The sequence below is a fragment of the Sarcophilus harrisii genome, chromosome 3 (genome assembly GCF_902635505.1).
Source record: "Sarcophilus harrisii chromosome 3, mSarHar1.11, whole genome shotgun sequence".
NCBI classification, from domain to species: domain Eukaryota; kingdom Metazoa; phylum Chordata; class Mammalia; order Dasyuromorphia; family Dasyuridae; genus Sarcophilus; species Sarcophilus harrisii.
The window spans coordinates 589771240-589785240 of record NC_045428.1 but is presented as its reverse complement, the minus strand read 5'-3'; the positions used below and the strand labels follow the sequence as shown (position 1 = coordinate 589785240).

General features: G+C 50.0%; 1 protein-coding gene across 1 annotated transcript in view; it reads left to right on the top strand.

Moving 5' to 3' along the window:
- Positions 1-2899: 2899 nt before the first annotated feature.
- Positions 2900-14001, top strand: part of RYR1 (ryanodine receptor 1) — a 49717-nt gene continuing 38615 nt past the window's right edge. Inside the window, 16 exon segments of the mRNA XM_031961617.1 lie at positions 2900-3278; positions 3382-3689; positions 6621-6753; positions 6867-6961; positions 7063-7198; positions 7357-7543; positions 8403-8514; positions 8595-8715; positions 8800-8966; positions 9330-9408; positions 9411-9528; positions 11271-11361; positions 12193-12333; positions 13101-13264; positions 13406-13484; positions 13784-13873. Coding sequence (XP_031817477.1) covers positions 2900-3278; positions 3382-3689; positions 6621-6753; positions 6867-6961; positions 7063-7198; positions 7357-7543; positions 8403-8514; positions 8595-8715; positions 8800-8966; positions 9330-9408; positions 9411-9528; positions 11271-11361; positions 12193-12333; positions 13101-13264; positions 13406-13484; positions 13784-13873 — 2400 coding nt within the window.

Here is a 14001-nt window from a genome sequence, read left to right as displayed (position 1 = left end):
AGCTTCCCAATATCCCTCCAACTGTGGTCCCACCTCACGTCTTCCCAACTTTCTCCGCCAGGTGGAGCCAAACACAAACTGTTTCCAGCAGCCTTCGTCCTTCCCACCAACCAAAATGTTATACAGACTTGAACTGGAAAGCTGAAGGTGATGATGGGCGGGGGTTTAGGGGTGTTTATGCACAGCAGGGCGGGAGGATCAGGGCGGAAGTGGGTTGGTCAGAAATTTCGGAACAAATGTTTCAGATGGATGACATTTTTGATGGATGGATGAAATGGTGATGGGTGGATTGGGTGAGTGATGAATGGAAGGTAGTCTGTGATGGAGGCGTGGGGTCGAAGCTGACAGGTGAAGAATGGATAGGCTGATGGATAGATGGAATAAATGATGTATGAGTGGTGAGTGAACAGGACAGAGCTGGACTGATGGAATGATAAATAGATGGATTGGTGTTGATTTCTGGAAGCATGTGATCCATGAATGGAGGAGGATAGATTTATAGATGATGTGAGGGTTGTGTGGCTTGAATAAATGAAACTTGGGTTATGCGTATATGGTCCATAGGCTGGGATAGAGTGAGGGAGAAATGGGTATGTGGAAAGAATATAGGGATAGACAGATGGAGCAGCTAAATAGGAGGATGGATGGAGTGAGTCAATGTGGCTGCAAGAGGGATGGTGATTTATAGATGGGTAGTGGCCAAAGAATAGAATGAGGATAGATGGATGGATGGAAGGAAAGGTCGTTATTGATACATTAATTAATAGATGGAGGAAATAGATGATATAAATTAAATTTGGAGGATGGAATAAATATAAATGGATAAAAAGGAAGGATGGATAGATAGAGTTAGTGATGAGTGAATAGATGATACTTTAAGTAATACAAAAGACATTCAGGGACTGGAATGAAGTAACACATGGATGGAATGAATAATAAGAGATGTGTTTCATTCACTCATCAATTATATAAACTTTCACTGACTTAATTTAATTGACCTCGTTAATAAGAAAGATGAAGTTTAGATAATAGTGATCAGTCCACCGCCTTGAAGACTCCACATTCTAACAGATTTTCTTCAAATGAGCTGTCCAGGCAAGCGGTCTCTGGGGCTAAAAAGGGGAGGCCATTTTATTTCAGGAGGATCAGATGAATGATCAAAATATTCTGGAATTCAAAGAATGTGAGCAAAGGCAGGGATGGGAGAGCAAGGATGCAGGAAATGGCATGGGACAATTTGGCTGGTGTGAAAGCAAAGAGGATGGTATGTGTGGGGAGCGACTGGTTTAAGGCGGAGATGGGTCCCCAACCTTTAGGACCAATGCAGCGTCCCCATTCCCTCTCTTCCATCAGAACATCATGCCCCTGCTCAGCAGCCATGTTCCTGAGTGAGCGGAGACCCAGCGCGCAGTGTCCCCCGGCTTGGAGGTGCAAATGCTCCTTGGTGTCACGGGGCAGGATGCCCCAACCACTTCTGAGTGGAGACACGCGGACGGGTGACCGCCTGGAGCTGGGCTGGGCGCAGGTGTGAGGGCTCACCATGATGTGTGCATGTCCCTGGGGGAGGAGACGGTGGGCTCCCACCTGCCCCGGGCCTCGGGACCCCTCAATTCCCTCTTTCACCCACCTGGGGAGTTAAGGGTTCTCCGTTCCCCGGCTCTCCTCTCACGCCCATGGGCCTGGCTCTGCATACATTTCTGCCTCCTCGGTTATGTGTGTGTATATGTATGTCCCTCGGTCTTTACTTCTCAGCACCTCTCAGTCTGTATCTCTCTGTGTGCTCTGTGTCTGTCTCTGTTTTATCTTTCTCTCTCTCTCTCTGCGTTCTCTGTTTGACTCTGTCTCTGTCTCCCTTTCTCTTATCTCTCCCCCTTTCTCTCTTTTTCTGTTCCTCTCTGTGTAATCTGTCTGTCTTTGCCTAAATCTCTCCATTCATCCTTCCTCCTATCGCCCCCTCTCTCTCTGTCTCTCTCTGTCTCTCTCTGTCTCTCTGTCTCTCTCTCGTCTCAGGTCATCTCCATCTATCTCCTCTCCAGCATAGGTCATCTCTCTGATCTCTGTCTAGTCATCATCGTCTGTCTCTCCCATCATCTGATCCTCTGATGATCGTATCGGTCTGATCATGGTATGGTGTCTAGTCTGGATATGGTTATGGTTATCATCTGGTCTGGTGGTCTGGTCTGGATATGGTTTGGATGGTCCATCATGGTGGATGGATGGTGGTCTGGTCTGATGGTCTGGTCAGATGGTTTGGTGGATGGTCTGGTCTGGTCATGGTCAGATCTGGATGGATGGTATGGTTTGTGGTCAGATGGTATGTAGTTGGATGGATGGACAGGTGGATGAATGAATGGATGGTGGTGGTCCATCAGATGATGAATAGTTAGTTGATGTGATGGACAGGTCCATGTCATGGTTAGGTGGTTAGTGTATGAATATGGTAGGTGTGGTCTGGATATGGATAGATGGTATGGTATGGATGTGTGGATGAATAGAATGTAGTGTAGTGTGAATGGTGGTTAGTCTGGTAGATGGTGGTGAATGGTGGATGAATGGTATGAATGATGGTGGTGATGTGGTATGGATGGTGGATGATGTGGAATGGATGGTGGTATCTGGTCATGTGATGGTGGTGATGAATAGTGTGGATGGTGGATGGTAATGGTGGATGGTGGTGGTGGTGGATGGATGGTGGTGGTGGTGGATGGATGTGTGGATGGATGGTGGTAGGTGGATGGTGGATGGTGGTGGATGGTTAGTGGATAGATGTAGATGGATGGTTGGATGGTGGTGGTGGTTAGTGTAGTTGGTGGTGGTGGATGGTGGACCCCGCGCGCATAGCTGGGGCATCGGTAGATGGGGGTTCCATCGCGCGCTGGCATCCGGATCTGCTATCTTCATGGCGGACGTCCTGGATAGGATGGTACTGCGGTGGCTTCCGCTCGTACGGGGTACCAATGCGGGCGGGTTAGCCCTGAATGACGGCCGGTGGTGCGGTATGCGGTCCGTGGACCGGGCGGTGGCAGCGCGTCATCGGGTTGGCGCGCGGCGGGCCATCGGTTCTCTGACCTGTCGTCGGTCCTGGATGGCGACGCTCGCGCGCTCCCATGCTCAGCAGGTACGCCATTGCTGGCGCCCGAGACCAGCACCATCACCCTGTTCCCGCGGAGCTGTCGCCCGGCGAGGCTTCATGGCGCGGGCTGCCGAGTGGGCGCCTCCCGTCCTCACGCCCGCCCTACACTTCGCCGCCCTGCCCATTGGCAGCGCCCAGCGCCCGGGTTCTGCCGAGGCTCCGGCCCGCTTCAGCCCCGCCCCGTGCAGCTGGAGTGCTCTTCCCGCTGACAGGCGCTGAGGACTCTTGGAGGGGCCGTGCGGAATGAGGAGGCCAGCACGCCCGCGACCCCGTGGGGGGCTCTGTGGAGTTCCAGTTCGTTCCGGTGCTCAAACTGGTGTCCACCCTGCTGGTAACCACCGCGTCCCTCCACCCACCCTTCCTCCCCCCACTCTGCCCTCAGGCTTCAGTCTCCAACTCTGTCCGCCAATCGTTCCCTTCATCCGGCAGTCACTCGGTCATCCGTCAGTCATTGGTTCATCCGTCAGTCATTGGTTCATCCGTCAGTTGCCCACCCCTGAACTTGGGCACTTCCCCCGTCCGTCAGTCCCCCCTCCCCCATCCGTCAGTCCCCTACGTCAAGTAATCCCCCCTCCCCCAGCTCTCCCTTCACTCAAGCATTTTCCTCCCGTTCTCCCTCCATCCCTTCTCAGTAGCTCCCTAATATCCCCTCTCTCTACCCCACCCTCCCCATCCCCCACGGAACCCCTTGCCCAAGAACCACAAAACTGGTTTATGCAACCCCAGCGCAGAAACTCTAGAAATTCGAAAAAGAACAAAAAACATCTCCCCTAACATAAAACCAAAACACAGAAAGAAAAACGAAAACCCGAAAAAACCATTAACACAATAAACAAAACACAACTTCCAAACTGTCCCTACCGTAATAAAAGCATCAAAAACCATCCTAAAAAGACAAATTAAACACAAAAATTTTCAAGAAAAAGAGAAGAAAGAAAGAAGAAGAATGAAAAAGAAAAATAAAAAAGAAAAAAGAAAGTAAAAAAGAAAGAAAGAAAGAAAGAAAAGAAAAAACAAAGAACTACTTCAAATAGCTTCCACCGTCTATCCAACTACCGTAAACATCCTAAAACCAAAAGCAACATAAATACAAGCTTAACCCATAAACTCATACCCTCCAAATATACCATCTACTAAATACCACAACAAGATACCGCACCAGTAAACGCTCGCCCATTCCAGCACTTCATCAATACCTACCAAAACAACCACACCACCCACCAAAACTTTACTCATAAACACCACTATAACACCGCAAAATTTCGCTCTCCACCCAAAACATACAACCCAATCCCGAAACCCCACAACCCTCTAACTCCCCTCGCAACCTCACTTCCTACCCCAAACACAATTTCATCCCCGCCCCAAACCCGCACTCCCTTCTCCCAAACCACCGTCCAATATACTTCCACTACCCTTTCCCTATCCTCCACCCCTTTCCCACTCCCTATTTACCCGTCTTCTCACCCTTCTCAACCTCCCAACCCCAACTGCCATCTCTACTCTCACACCTCCCCTCATTTTAACCTTCTAACGCACCCTCCCCAGCAACCTCTACTCTTTAACCTACTCTAATTCTCCCCCATCTGTTCTCCCAACCACCGTCTCAAAACCCCATTCTCCTATTTCACTACTATGCCCTCATAAACTAACCCCATCAAACCTCCCTTCTCTGCCCTACCCCTCTGCCCCAACCACTAACTCTTTAAATCAACACTTCCACTAAAATGAAAACGAAAACTATCGGTAAACAATGGCAAAACTGCTGGTTTTCACCAAAACCTGCACCACACTACGGCAAAACCGTCTTCCCCACTTTCTCCCTCCAAAACCTACCCTACGCTACTCCCTCCCACTCCCAAACACCGTACCAACTCACGCTCACCACCCCATGCATCGCTTTAAACAGAAATGAAAAGAAACCACCACAAAACGCTCACCAGAAAAATACGCTAAGCAAAAACCGGCAAAACCCCTCCCCGCCAAACACCACCAAAACACCAAAACACACAAAACAATATAAAAACAACCTACCCTAAGCCCAAAATCGCTTAACCAAAACCCAAAAAACAACACCACCGCAAAACAAAAGCAAAAACAAAACACCAATAAAACCGTCCAAGCAAAATGTCTAATAACCCCTCTAAACACCAATCACCGGCTTTAATCTCACACAGCAATGCACTACGGCAAAACTTTATCCAAAACAACTTCGTCCAAACCACCCCAACCCCTCTCCCTCCACATCCCCTAAACTTTCTCCATTACCTACCGGCTTTCCACATCTCCCGTCCTCCATAAGAAACACCACCAACCTCTAAACCTGTCCAAAATCCGCTCACTTACTCGCTTGCAAATAAAACACAAAACTCTCGCAATCCAAACGCCCGTAACCACCTCCCTCTCCCAAACCCGGCGAATAACCGCCCTCCCTCCCCTACTCCCACCTGCCTGCCCCTCCCTCCCTCCACTTTAACCCATTCCCGCAAAATACTTTCCCCACTTCCACCATCTTACTCCCCCAACCCTCACTCACGGTCATCACTTTCTGCCGCCCGTACCTACATTACAATATCACCACCAACGCCCGTCATCCAACCTCCATTAAACACCAAACACAAATCTGCAAACTTTCTGGCCATTCTCTCCCTCCAAACCAACTGCCAAAACTTTTACAACTAGCCCCACTCCTACAATCCCGGCCCTAAAATCACCTAACTCCCAAACCCCATAATTTTATTTCCCTTAACTATCTTCCCATTCGCCAATCTCATTTCATCCCGCAAAACAACCGTACCCTGCCGTGCATCCAAAAATATTTACCATACCGTACTATGCCGCAAACAATATTACTTATTATGCCCCACTACCCATTCAAAATAAAACTTTAAAACCCCATTTTGAAACAATTTTGAAATCTTACACCCTTTCCGTCACTAACCACTTTCACACCTACATGGCAAAACCCTCCCTCAATCCCAAACTTTCCTTTCTCCTCTCCACCTCATCAGCAAAACTCTGGCAACTCCATGCTCCCCACCCTCTGCAAAATATCATAAACAACAAGTATTTACCACTTCCCCATCCCAGCCAACTTTAAAATACACTTTCAATAAAATTATAATCCATATGCCGTCCGTCATCGACAGGGGACTACTGGGAAAGAATCACAATTGCATCAGGGGAGGGCAGGGGAGGCACTTTCCTGATATGAGGTTAAAAGAAAAATGAGATTCTCAGAGGTCGGAGCTTCAGGAGAAAGAAGGCTCTCAGGCTCTGAGACTGATGGACAAAAGAACCTCTCAGAGGCTGAGATTTCAGGGGAAAAGTTTTGGGGATCTGGGGCTGGTAGGGAGGGGGAAAATCACAGCCCGGGGATGCTGGGAGAGAAGCTTCTTACAGGTTGAGGGGAAGAAGACTCTCAGAACTTTGGCCCGCTGGGGAGAAGGCTGTCACTCACAGCCCAGGTCACCTGTCCTGTCTCTAGGAAATCCGCTTCCCCAAAATGGTCACCAGCTGCTGCCGGTTCCTCTGCTATTTCTGTCGCATTAGTCGCCAGAACCAAAGGTCCATGTTTGATCACCTCAGCTACCTGCTGGAGAACAGCGGGATCGGCCTGGGTGAGTTCCCCGCCACCCAGAGGCCTGGCCCGGCTGCTCTCCGTGCCCCTGGCCCATACCCAGGCCCTCCCTGTCTTCCCCTAGCCCTGAACCAACCTTCTGCCCCCATACAGGTATGCAGGGTTCCACTCCGCTAGATGTGGCGGCTGCCTCCGTCATAGACAACAACGAGCTGGCCTTGGCCCTTCAGGAACAAGACCTGGAAAAGGTGGGGATTCCTAACCCCTGCCCCGACCCTCGCCCTGGGGCCCTAGAGAAGGAGGGCACAGGGGCTGGCTCAGATGGTCCCATCATCCCCTTCCCTTTCAGGTCGTCTCCTACTTGGCCGGCTGCGGCCTTCAGAGCTGCCCCATGCTGCTGGCCAAGGGCTACCCCGACATTGGCTGGAACCCCTGCGGGGGGGAGCGCTATCTGGATTTCCTGAGATTTGCCGTCTTTGTTAATGGTGAGGAGGCTGGGGAGGAAGGAACAGCCATCCGGCAGCTCCGTGGGGGACGGGAGGAAGGCTGGGAAGGGATGACATCCACATCGGGCCCCGAGGTGGAGAGGGCAGTGGACCGAGCTCTGAGGCCAGACTCTGCCCTGCCTGCCTCCCACTCACAGGAGAGAGCGTGGAAGAGAATGCGAATGTTGTGGTTCGTCTGCTCATCCGGCGTCCCGAATGCTTCGGCCCGGCCCTGCGAGGAGAGGGCGGCTCTGGGCTGCTGGCTGCTATGGAAGAGGCAATCCGGATCTCAGAGGATCCTGCTCGAGATGGCCCGGGCGTCAGGAAGGACCGGAGGCGGGAGCAGTGAGTGTCCCAGAATCCCAGAGTCAAAAACTCGGGAGTCTTTAACCTTCTCTGTGGCCTGGGCTCCCTCAGGAGCTGGTGAAGCTTGTGGGCCCCTTCTAAAAGTCATGCTTTAAAATTCACCAAATAAAATATGGGGAATTACAGAAGAAACCCATTCTATTGAAGTTGTTATCAAAATAAAAACCCCCAGACCCCCAGGTTAAGAATCTATGGCCCGGTCCTCCAAAGTCATGAGGGGTTCAGCACCTCCCAAATCACTGCTAGGAATCTTGCCTGAGCTATCCCATTTTATTTTCACAACAACCCTGGAAGAAAGATATCCCTGTTATCCCTATTTTGCAAATGGGGAAACTGAGGCAAACAGGTTAAGTGGTTTACTCCGACTCACCCAGATAATAGAAATTAAACTCGGGCCTTGCTGTCTCCAAGTGCAGCATCGGTTCTCCACATCTTCCTGGCTCAGGCCTGCCCCATCACAGCCTCATTTTATCTTCAGGCTTCCTTTATCTCTGCTTTCCCAGCTTCCCCGGACTCCTTTCCTGGCCCAGCCCCATTGCTGTTGCTTTCCTCTCCGAGATTCCCTCCCTTTATATTGTATCCATCTTGTTTGGTTGTTTGCACGCTGACTTTCCCATTAGACCGGGAGCTCCTTGAGGGTAGGCTCTGAGTGAAGCAAGATTTGAGTTCAAATTCAGCTTCAGAAACTTATTTACTGTGTGACCTTGGGCCTCAAATGTAAAATGGGTTAATAATAGCCCCTACCTCCCAGGGTTGTTGTCAGGACCTCATGGGACTGGACAACATGGCGCAGTGCGTGAGAAATGCTTTGTTGACTGACTGACTTTCCTTCCCTCAGCCACGGGGGTGAAGAGGCCCCTGAAGAAAACCGTGTGCACTTGGGAAATGCCATCATGTCATTCTATTCCGCCCTGATCGACCTGCTGGGACGCTGTGCTCCAGAGACTCATGTTTGTATCGGGAAGGGGGGGGCAGGGGCGTTGGGACCAGAAGGGAGGGTGAAGTTCCTCTGTTCCCTGCCCCACCACAGCTGATCCAGGCCGGGAAGGGAGAAGCGCTGAGGATCCGAGCCATTCTGCGCTCCCTGGTGCCCCTGGACGACCTCGTGGGCATTATCAGCCTGCCCCTGCAGATCCCCACCCTGGGCAAAGGTACTAAGGGGAGAGAGAGTCTTTGGGAAGGAGGGCCTCGGGGCAGCTGCAGTGGGTGGGGGCTCACGGTTTCCCTGCTGCTAGATGGGGCCCTGGTGCAGCCTCGGATGTCTGCCTCCTTCGTGCCTGACCACAAAGCCCCCATGGTCCTCTTCCTGGACCGCGTCTACGGCATCGACAGCCAGGACTTCCTGCTCCACGTGCTTGATGCGGGTTCCCCTGGCGGGCGGTGCCTCCCTGGACCGGGGGGCGTCCCCTCCCCAGCCTCGCCCCCCCTCCCCACGGGCCCCCTCCCCTTCGGGACCCCCCTCATAGAATGATGCCTAATGCCCCTCTTTTTAAGCTCAGTACCGCCCCCTCATGAATGCCCTTAAGACCCTTCCTTTTGGCCTCCCCATAACTCCCGGGAAGTCGTCATTTAACACCTCCTCCCAGGATAAATTTTCAACATCCCCTGGGAGCCTTCCCATTGAGCATAGCCTGTGTAGCGCTTTTTGAAGTATTTGATATTTTTATATTACTTTCATTCCTCATTATAGCCCTCCTTCCTCTTCCCAAAATACCATTAAATAAAACTAAAAAAAAGGTTTATGACCTTGACTTTCTACCCCCAGGCAACCTTTCCAAAGGAGATGGCCCTGGCCTTGAACCCTACTTGCACACCTGTTTATCCCCAAGTCCCCCCACTGTTTGGGGAAGGGCCGCCATCATGGTGGACTCCATGCTCCACACGGTGTACCGCCTGTCCCGGGGACGCTCTCTCACCAAGGCCCAGCGAGATGTCATTGAGGACTGCCTCATGGCGCTCTGCAGGTGAGCAGAGGGGGGAGCATTCTGCCAGAGGAGCGGAATGGGGGTGTGAGAGGAGGGAAAAGGAGGGGGGGCACCTCCTGGGATCCCAGCACCAGCCGAGCAGGGGGCTCAGGTGGAGCCGGGAAGACCTCAGTTTAAATCCCCCCTCAGCTATGTGTCTTTGAGAAATTCCTTAACCTCTCCATCTGCAAAATGGAGATAATAATATGATTTTTATTGTAGTAATTTCATTTATTTTAACACTCATTGTTGTATGAATCATGTTTGGAGAGAAAAATCGGAGCAAAAGGAAAAAAAAGAAAGAAGTGAACATAACATGTGTTGATTTCCATTCAATCTCCCTAATTCTTTTTCTGGATGTAGAGGCATTTTCTGTCCAAAGTCTATTGGGATTGCTTTAGATCATGAACCACTGAGAACAACCAAGTCTTTCATAGTTCATCACTGCACATTCTTTTGTTTTGTTTTGCGCATATCTTTTTTAAGTTTATTTATTTTTTAAACATACATTGCTCTATGAATCATGTTGGGAGAGAAAAAATCACAGCAAAAGGGAAAAACATGAGAGAGAGAAAAAAAAAAAAACCAAAAATGAACAGAGAATGTGTTGATTTACACTGAGTCTCCTTAGATTTTTTTCTGGAGGCAGATGGTGTTTTCTGTCTTAGTCTATTGGAATTGCTTTGGGTCACTGAAGCACTGAGAAGAACCAAGTCTTTCATAGTTGAGCATCCCACGTTCTTGTGTTACTGTGTTCAATGTATTCCTAGTTCTGCTCGTTTCCCTCAGCATCAGTTCATGTAAATCTTTCCAGGCCTTTCTAAAACCCAGTTTGTTCACATTTTTTTTTAATAGAACAATAATATCCCATCATCTTCATATACTACAGCTTGTTCAGCCGTTCCCCAATCGATGGGCAGCCACTCCTTTTCCAATTCTTTGCCACCACAAAAAGAGCCGCTACAAACATTTTTGCACATGTGGGTTCTTTTCCCTCCTTGATAATAACACCATTGATACCTTCTTCTGAGACTGTAAACCACAGGATCCAATTAGTGGAGAGAGAGGTTCCACACTAAGAATCACAGAGTACCTGGTACATAGGGAGCTCTATGTCAATTATCTCCATCATTATCATTATTATTTATTATTCCTAAAAAAATTTCCTACCTTATGGGTTAACATGAGGCTCAAGTGACAGAGCTTCTACTTTATTATCATGAATATTAATATTATCTTTGAAGAACAATTTCCTACTCCCCGGGGTTAATATAAGGGTCAAATGAGAAAGCTTTACTTTATCATTATTCTTATCATTTAGACTGGAATAATCATTCTGTTGGTACAGTGAATGAATAATGAGGAAGTTCCCTCTCTCAAGGCAGATCACTTCCCACCCTGCTCTTTTTTTTTTTAATGAAATATTGTTTTTTAAAAAATTAAATTTATTTTTTCTTAATTACATGAATTACAATTTTTAGCATTCTTTTTTTAAATTTTGAGTTCCAAATTCTTTCCCACTCCATTTCTTGGGAAGGCAAGAAACTTGATATAAGCCCTACATGTGTAGTCATGCCCGGGACAATGACTTCCACGGAGTCACACAATCCACTTGGGTTAGAATTGGCACCTGGGACTCCCTATATCTAAAGCGAGCTCTCTTTTGACCACCTTGCTTCTTCTCAGTGATAACCATTACTACCATTACTTCTCTTATTAATTTCAGTATCCCTTTGTCCTAGGTACATCCGTCCATCTATGCTCCAGCACCTTCTGCGTCGTCTGGTATTCGACGTTCCCATCCTCAACGAGTTTGCCAAGATGCCCCTCAAGGTGCCTGTGCTTGAGGGATGGGGGGACAAGAAGCTGTAGGTGGTCTCTAATCAGTGGATTTCTTTGTATTCCAAGTTGTTAGGGTTAGGGAGGGGACCTGTGATTTCACTGGTCTGAGGGAACTTCCAGGTGAGGAAATTCCCTCTACCAATGGAGCTCCCTCTCCACAACCAATGGGGTCAGGCTCTGTATTAAGAGCTAGGGGAGATGTGAAACTTGGATGAGACAATAGCCCTATCCTAATGTTGTTTAAACTTAACCAGGGCCGAGTCACCGATAAAAAAAAAAAAGGCCAAATATAGATTTTGCAAAATGGCAAACGTCTGTAAAATGAGGAGAATAAGAGCACCTGATTCCCAGGGTTGTTATGATAATCAAACGAGAAAATATGTGGAAAGCCCTTGGCACAATGCCTGACACACAATAGGTTCTTAATAAATACTGACTTCCTTCCTTTCTTTTTTTCATTTATTCTTCCTTCCTCCTGTTCTTGCTCCTTCCTTCTCTTCCTTATTTTTCCCTTCCTCTTTTCTTTTTTTCTTACTCTCTCCCTCTCTTCTTTTCTTTTCTCCCTTTCTCCTTCTCTTGCTTGTTTCTTTCCTTCTTTTCTTCCTTCCTTCCTCCCTCCCTCCCTTACTTGTTTTCTTCCTCCTTCCTTCTCTTCCTTCCTTATTTTCTTCCTTCCTTCCTCCCTCCTTCCCTTGCTTGTTTCCTTCCTCCTTCTCTTCCTCCTTCTTTTCTTCCTTCTTCCCTTTCTCCCTCCCTTGCTTGTTTCCTTTCTCTTCTTTCCTTCTTTTCTTCCTTCCTCCCTCCTTTTTTCCTCCTCCCTAGCTCCTGACCAATCACTATGAGCGCTGCTGGAAATATTACTGCCTCCCTACGGGCTGGGCCAACTATGGAGTTACCTCCGAGGAAGAGCTGCATCTGACTCGCAAGCTTTTCTGGGGCATCTTTGAGTCACTGGCCCACAAGGTGGGGACCTCAGAGGGGAGGCCAATGGGCTGAGAAGTTATAAGGGAGCCTAAACATTCCCAGAGGAAGTCAGTGGAAGGCAAGGACCCCAAGATGTGGAGCATGATGGGGAGGAAGGCAGAGGGCTAGAAATGACAGCCCTGAATTGTGAGGGAATTAAGAGAAGCAAAAGGTGTCGGGGGGAAGTAGTGGGGACCAGAAAGGCAGCCAGAAAGAGTCCTTGAGCAAATTCAGCAGGGGGGACCATGGCAGGCGATGGGCCCCCAAACTGTGGCGATGCTGGGAAGAAAGGAGGGGGTCCAGCAGGTTTGAGGAATGAGGATGTGTGCCAGGAGCATTTGTGGGTTCAAGCTTCCTGAATTTGGGGTTCATGGGAGGAGCCAGAAAAGGTCTTGGAAATGTGAAAATTTGGGGAATGGTGTCTCGGGGCCAAAGCGTGTGGGAATGTGAAGCTGCGAGACTCTGCCCACAGGCTCAGCATCTCATGGTGCCGGGTATTAGGCTCACACTTTCTGTCCGGGTTAGGGGGGATCTCAGGGAAGAGCAGTCCATTGTTGGGTGCTTAAGTTTGAGGATTTGGGGGAAGAGAAGGGTATTGAGAGGACGTAGCTCCTGGCTCTCGAGTGTGGGGGGGATAGGACTCGCTGAGCGGGCTGGGGATGCTGGATGCAGGGAGGAAGGTGATTCGGGGAGCTTAGGGCCCAGCTCCCCTCCCTGCTTTGAGCAGGAGGGCACCGGGCAGGGCAGTGAGTCTTGGGCCCTCACAGAAATACGACCAGGAGCTCTACCGCATGGCCATGCCGTGTCTGTGCGCCATCGCCGGGGCCCTGCCCCCCGACTACGTGGATGCCTCCTACTCCTCCAAAGCTGAGAAGAAGGCCACTGTGGATGCTGAGGGCAACTTTGACCCCCGGCCCGTGGAGACACTCAAGTGAGTGCAAGGGTGCAAGGAAGAAGGGAGGCCGGGGCTGGGAGACTAGCAGGGGCTGGGGGCTGGGAGAGGATCAGGGGCTCTGGGCATTCGAAATCCCTCCAGACACCCTCCTGTTTATCATTCCCTTCCCACCCTCAGTGTGATCATACCCGAGAAACTCGACTCCTTCATCAACAAATTTGCCGAGTACACACACGAGAAGTGGGCATTTGACAAGGTACTGACAACAGGTTTTCTCCAGACCCCGGAAGCCCCAAGATGTTCCCCCCGCCCCTCCCCCTACTACATGAATATTCCCAGAACTTCCTCCACATCCCCTCAGTACTCCTCGGTAACCCCTCAACCCCTGCCTGGGATTCCTCCAATCCAGCTTTCAGGGGCTCCTTCTCCCTGGGACCCCAACCAGGGTCCTTTCTGAACTCTGGGCCGTCCAGTCAAACACGTGTTCCCCCCTGAGCCCCTGGGGTCCTGGGCCCTGATAGATAGGGCCTGGGGCTGACATTTATTCTCCTGCAGATTCAGAACAATTGGTCATTTGGGGAGAACATTGACGAGGAGCTCAAGACCCACCACATGCTTCGGCCCTACAAGACCTTCTCAGAAAAGGTGCCCTGCTCCCACCCCCAACTTGAGCCCTGGTGTCCCGGTGTTGGGCCCCACTTGCCGACCCTGACCACTGCTCAGGATCTAATGTCATTCTGATTCGCACTCAGACCTCTCCCCTCCCAGCCAGT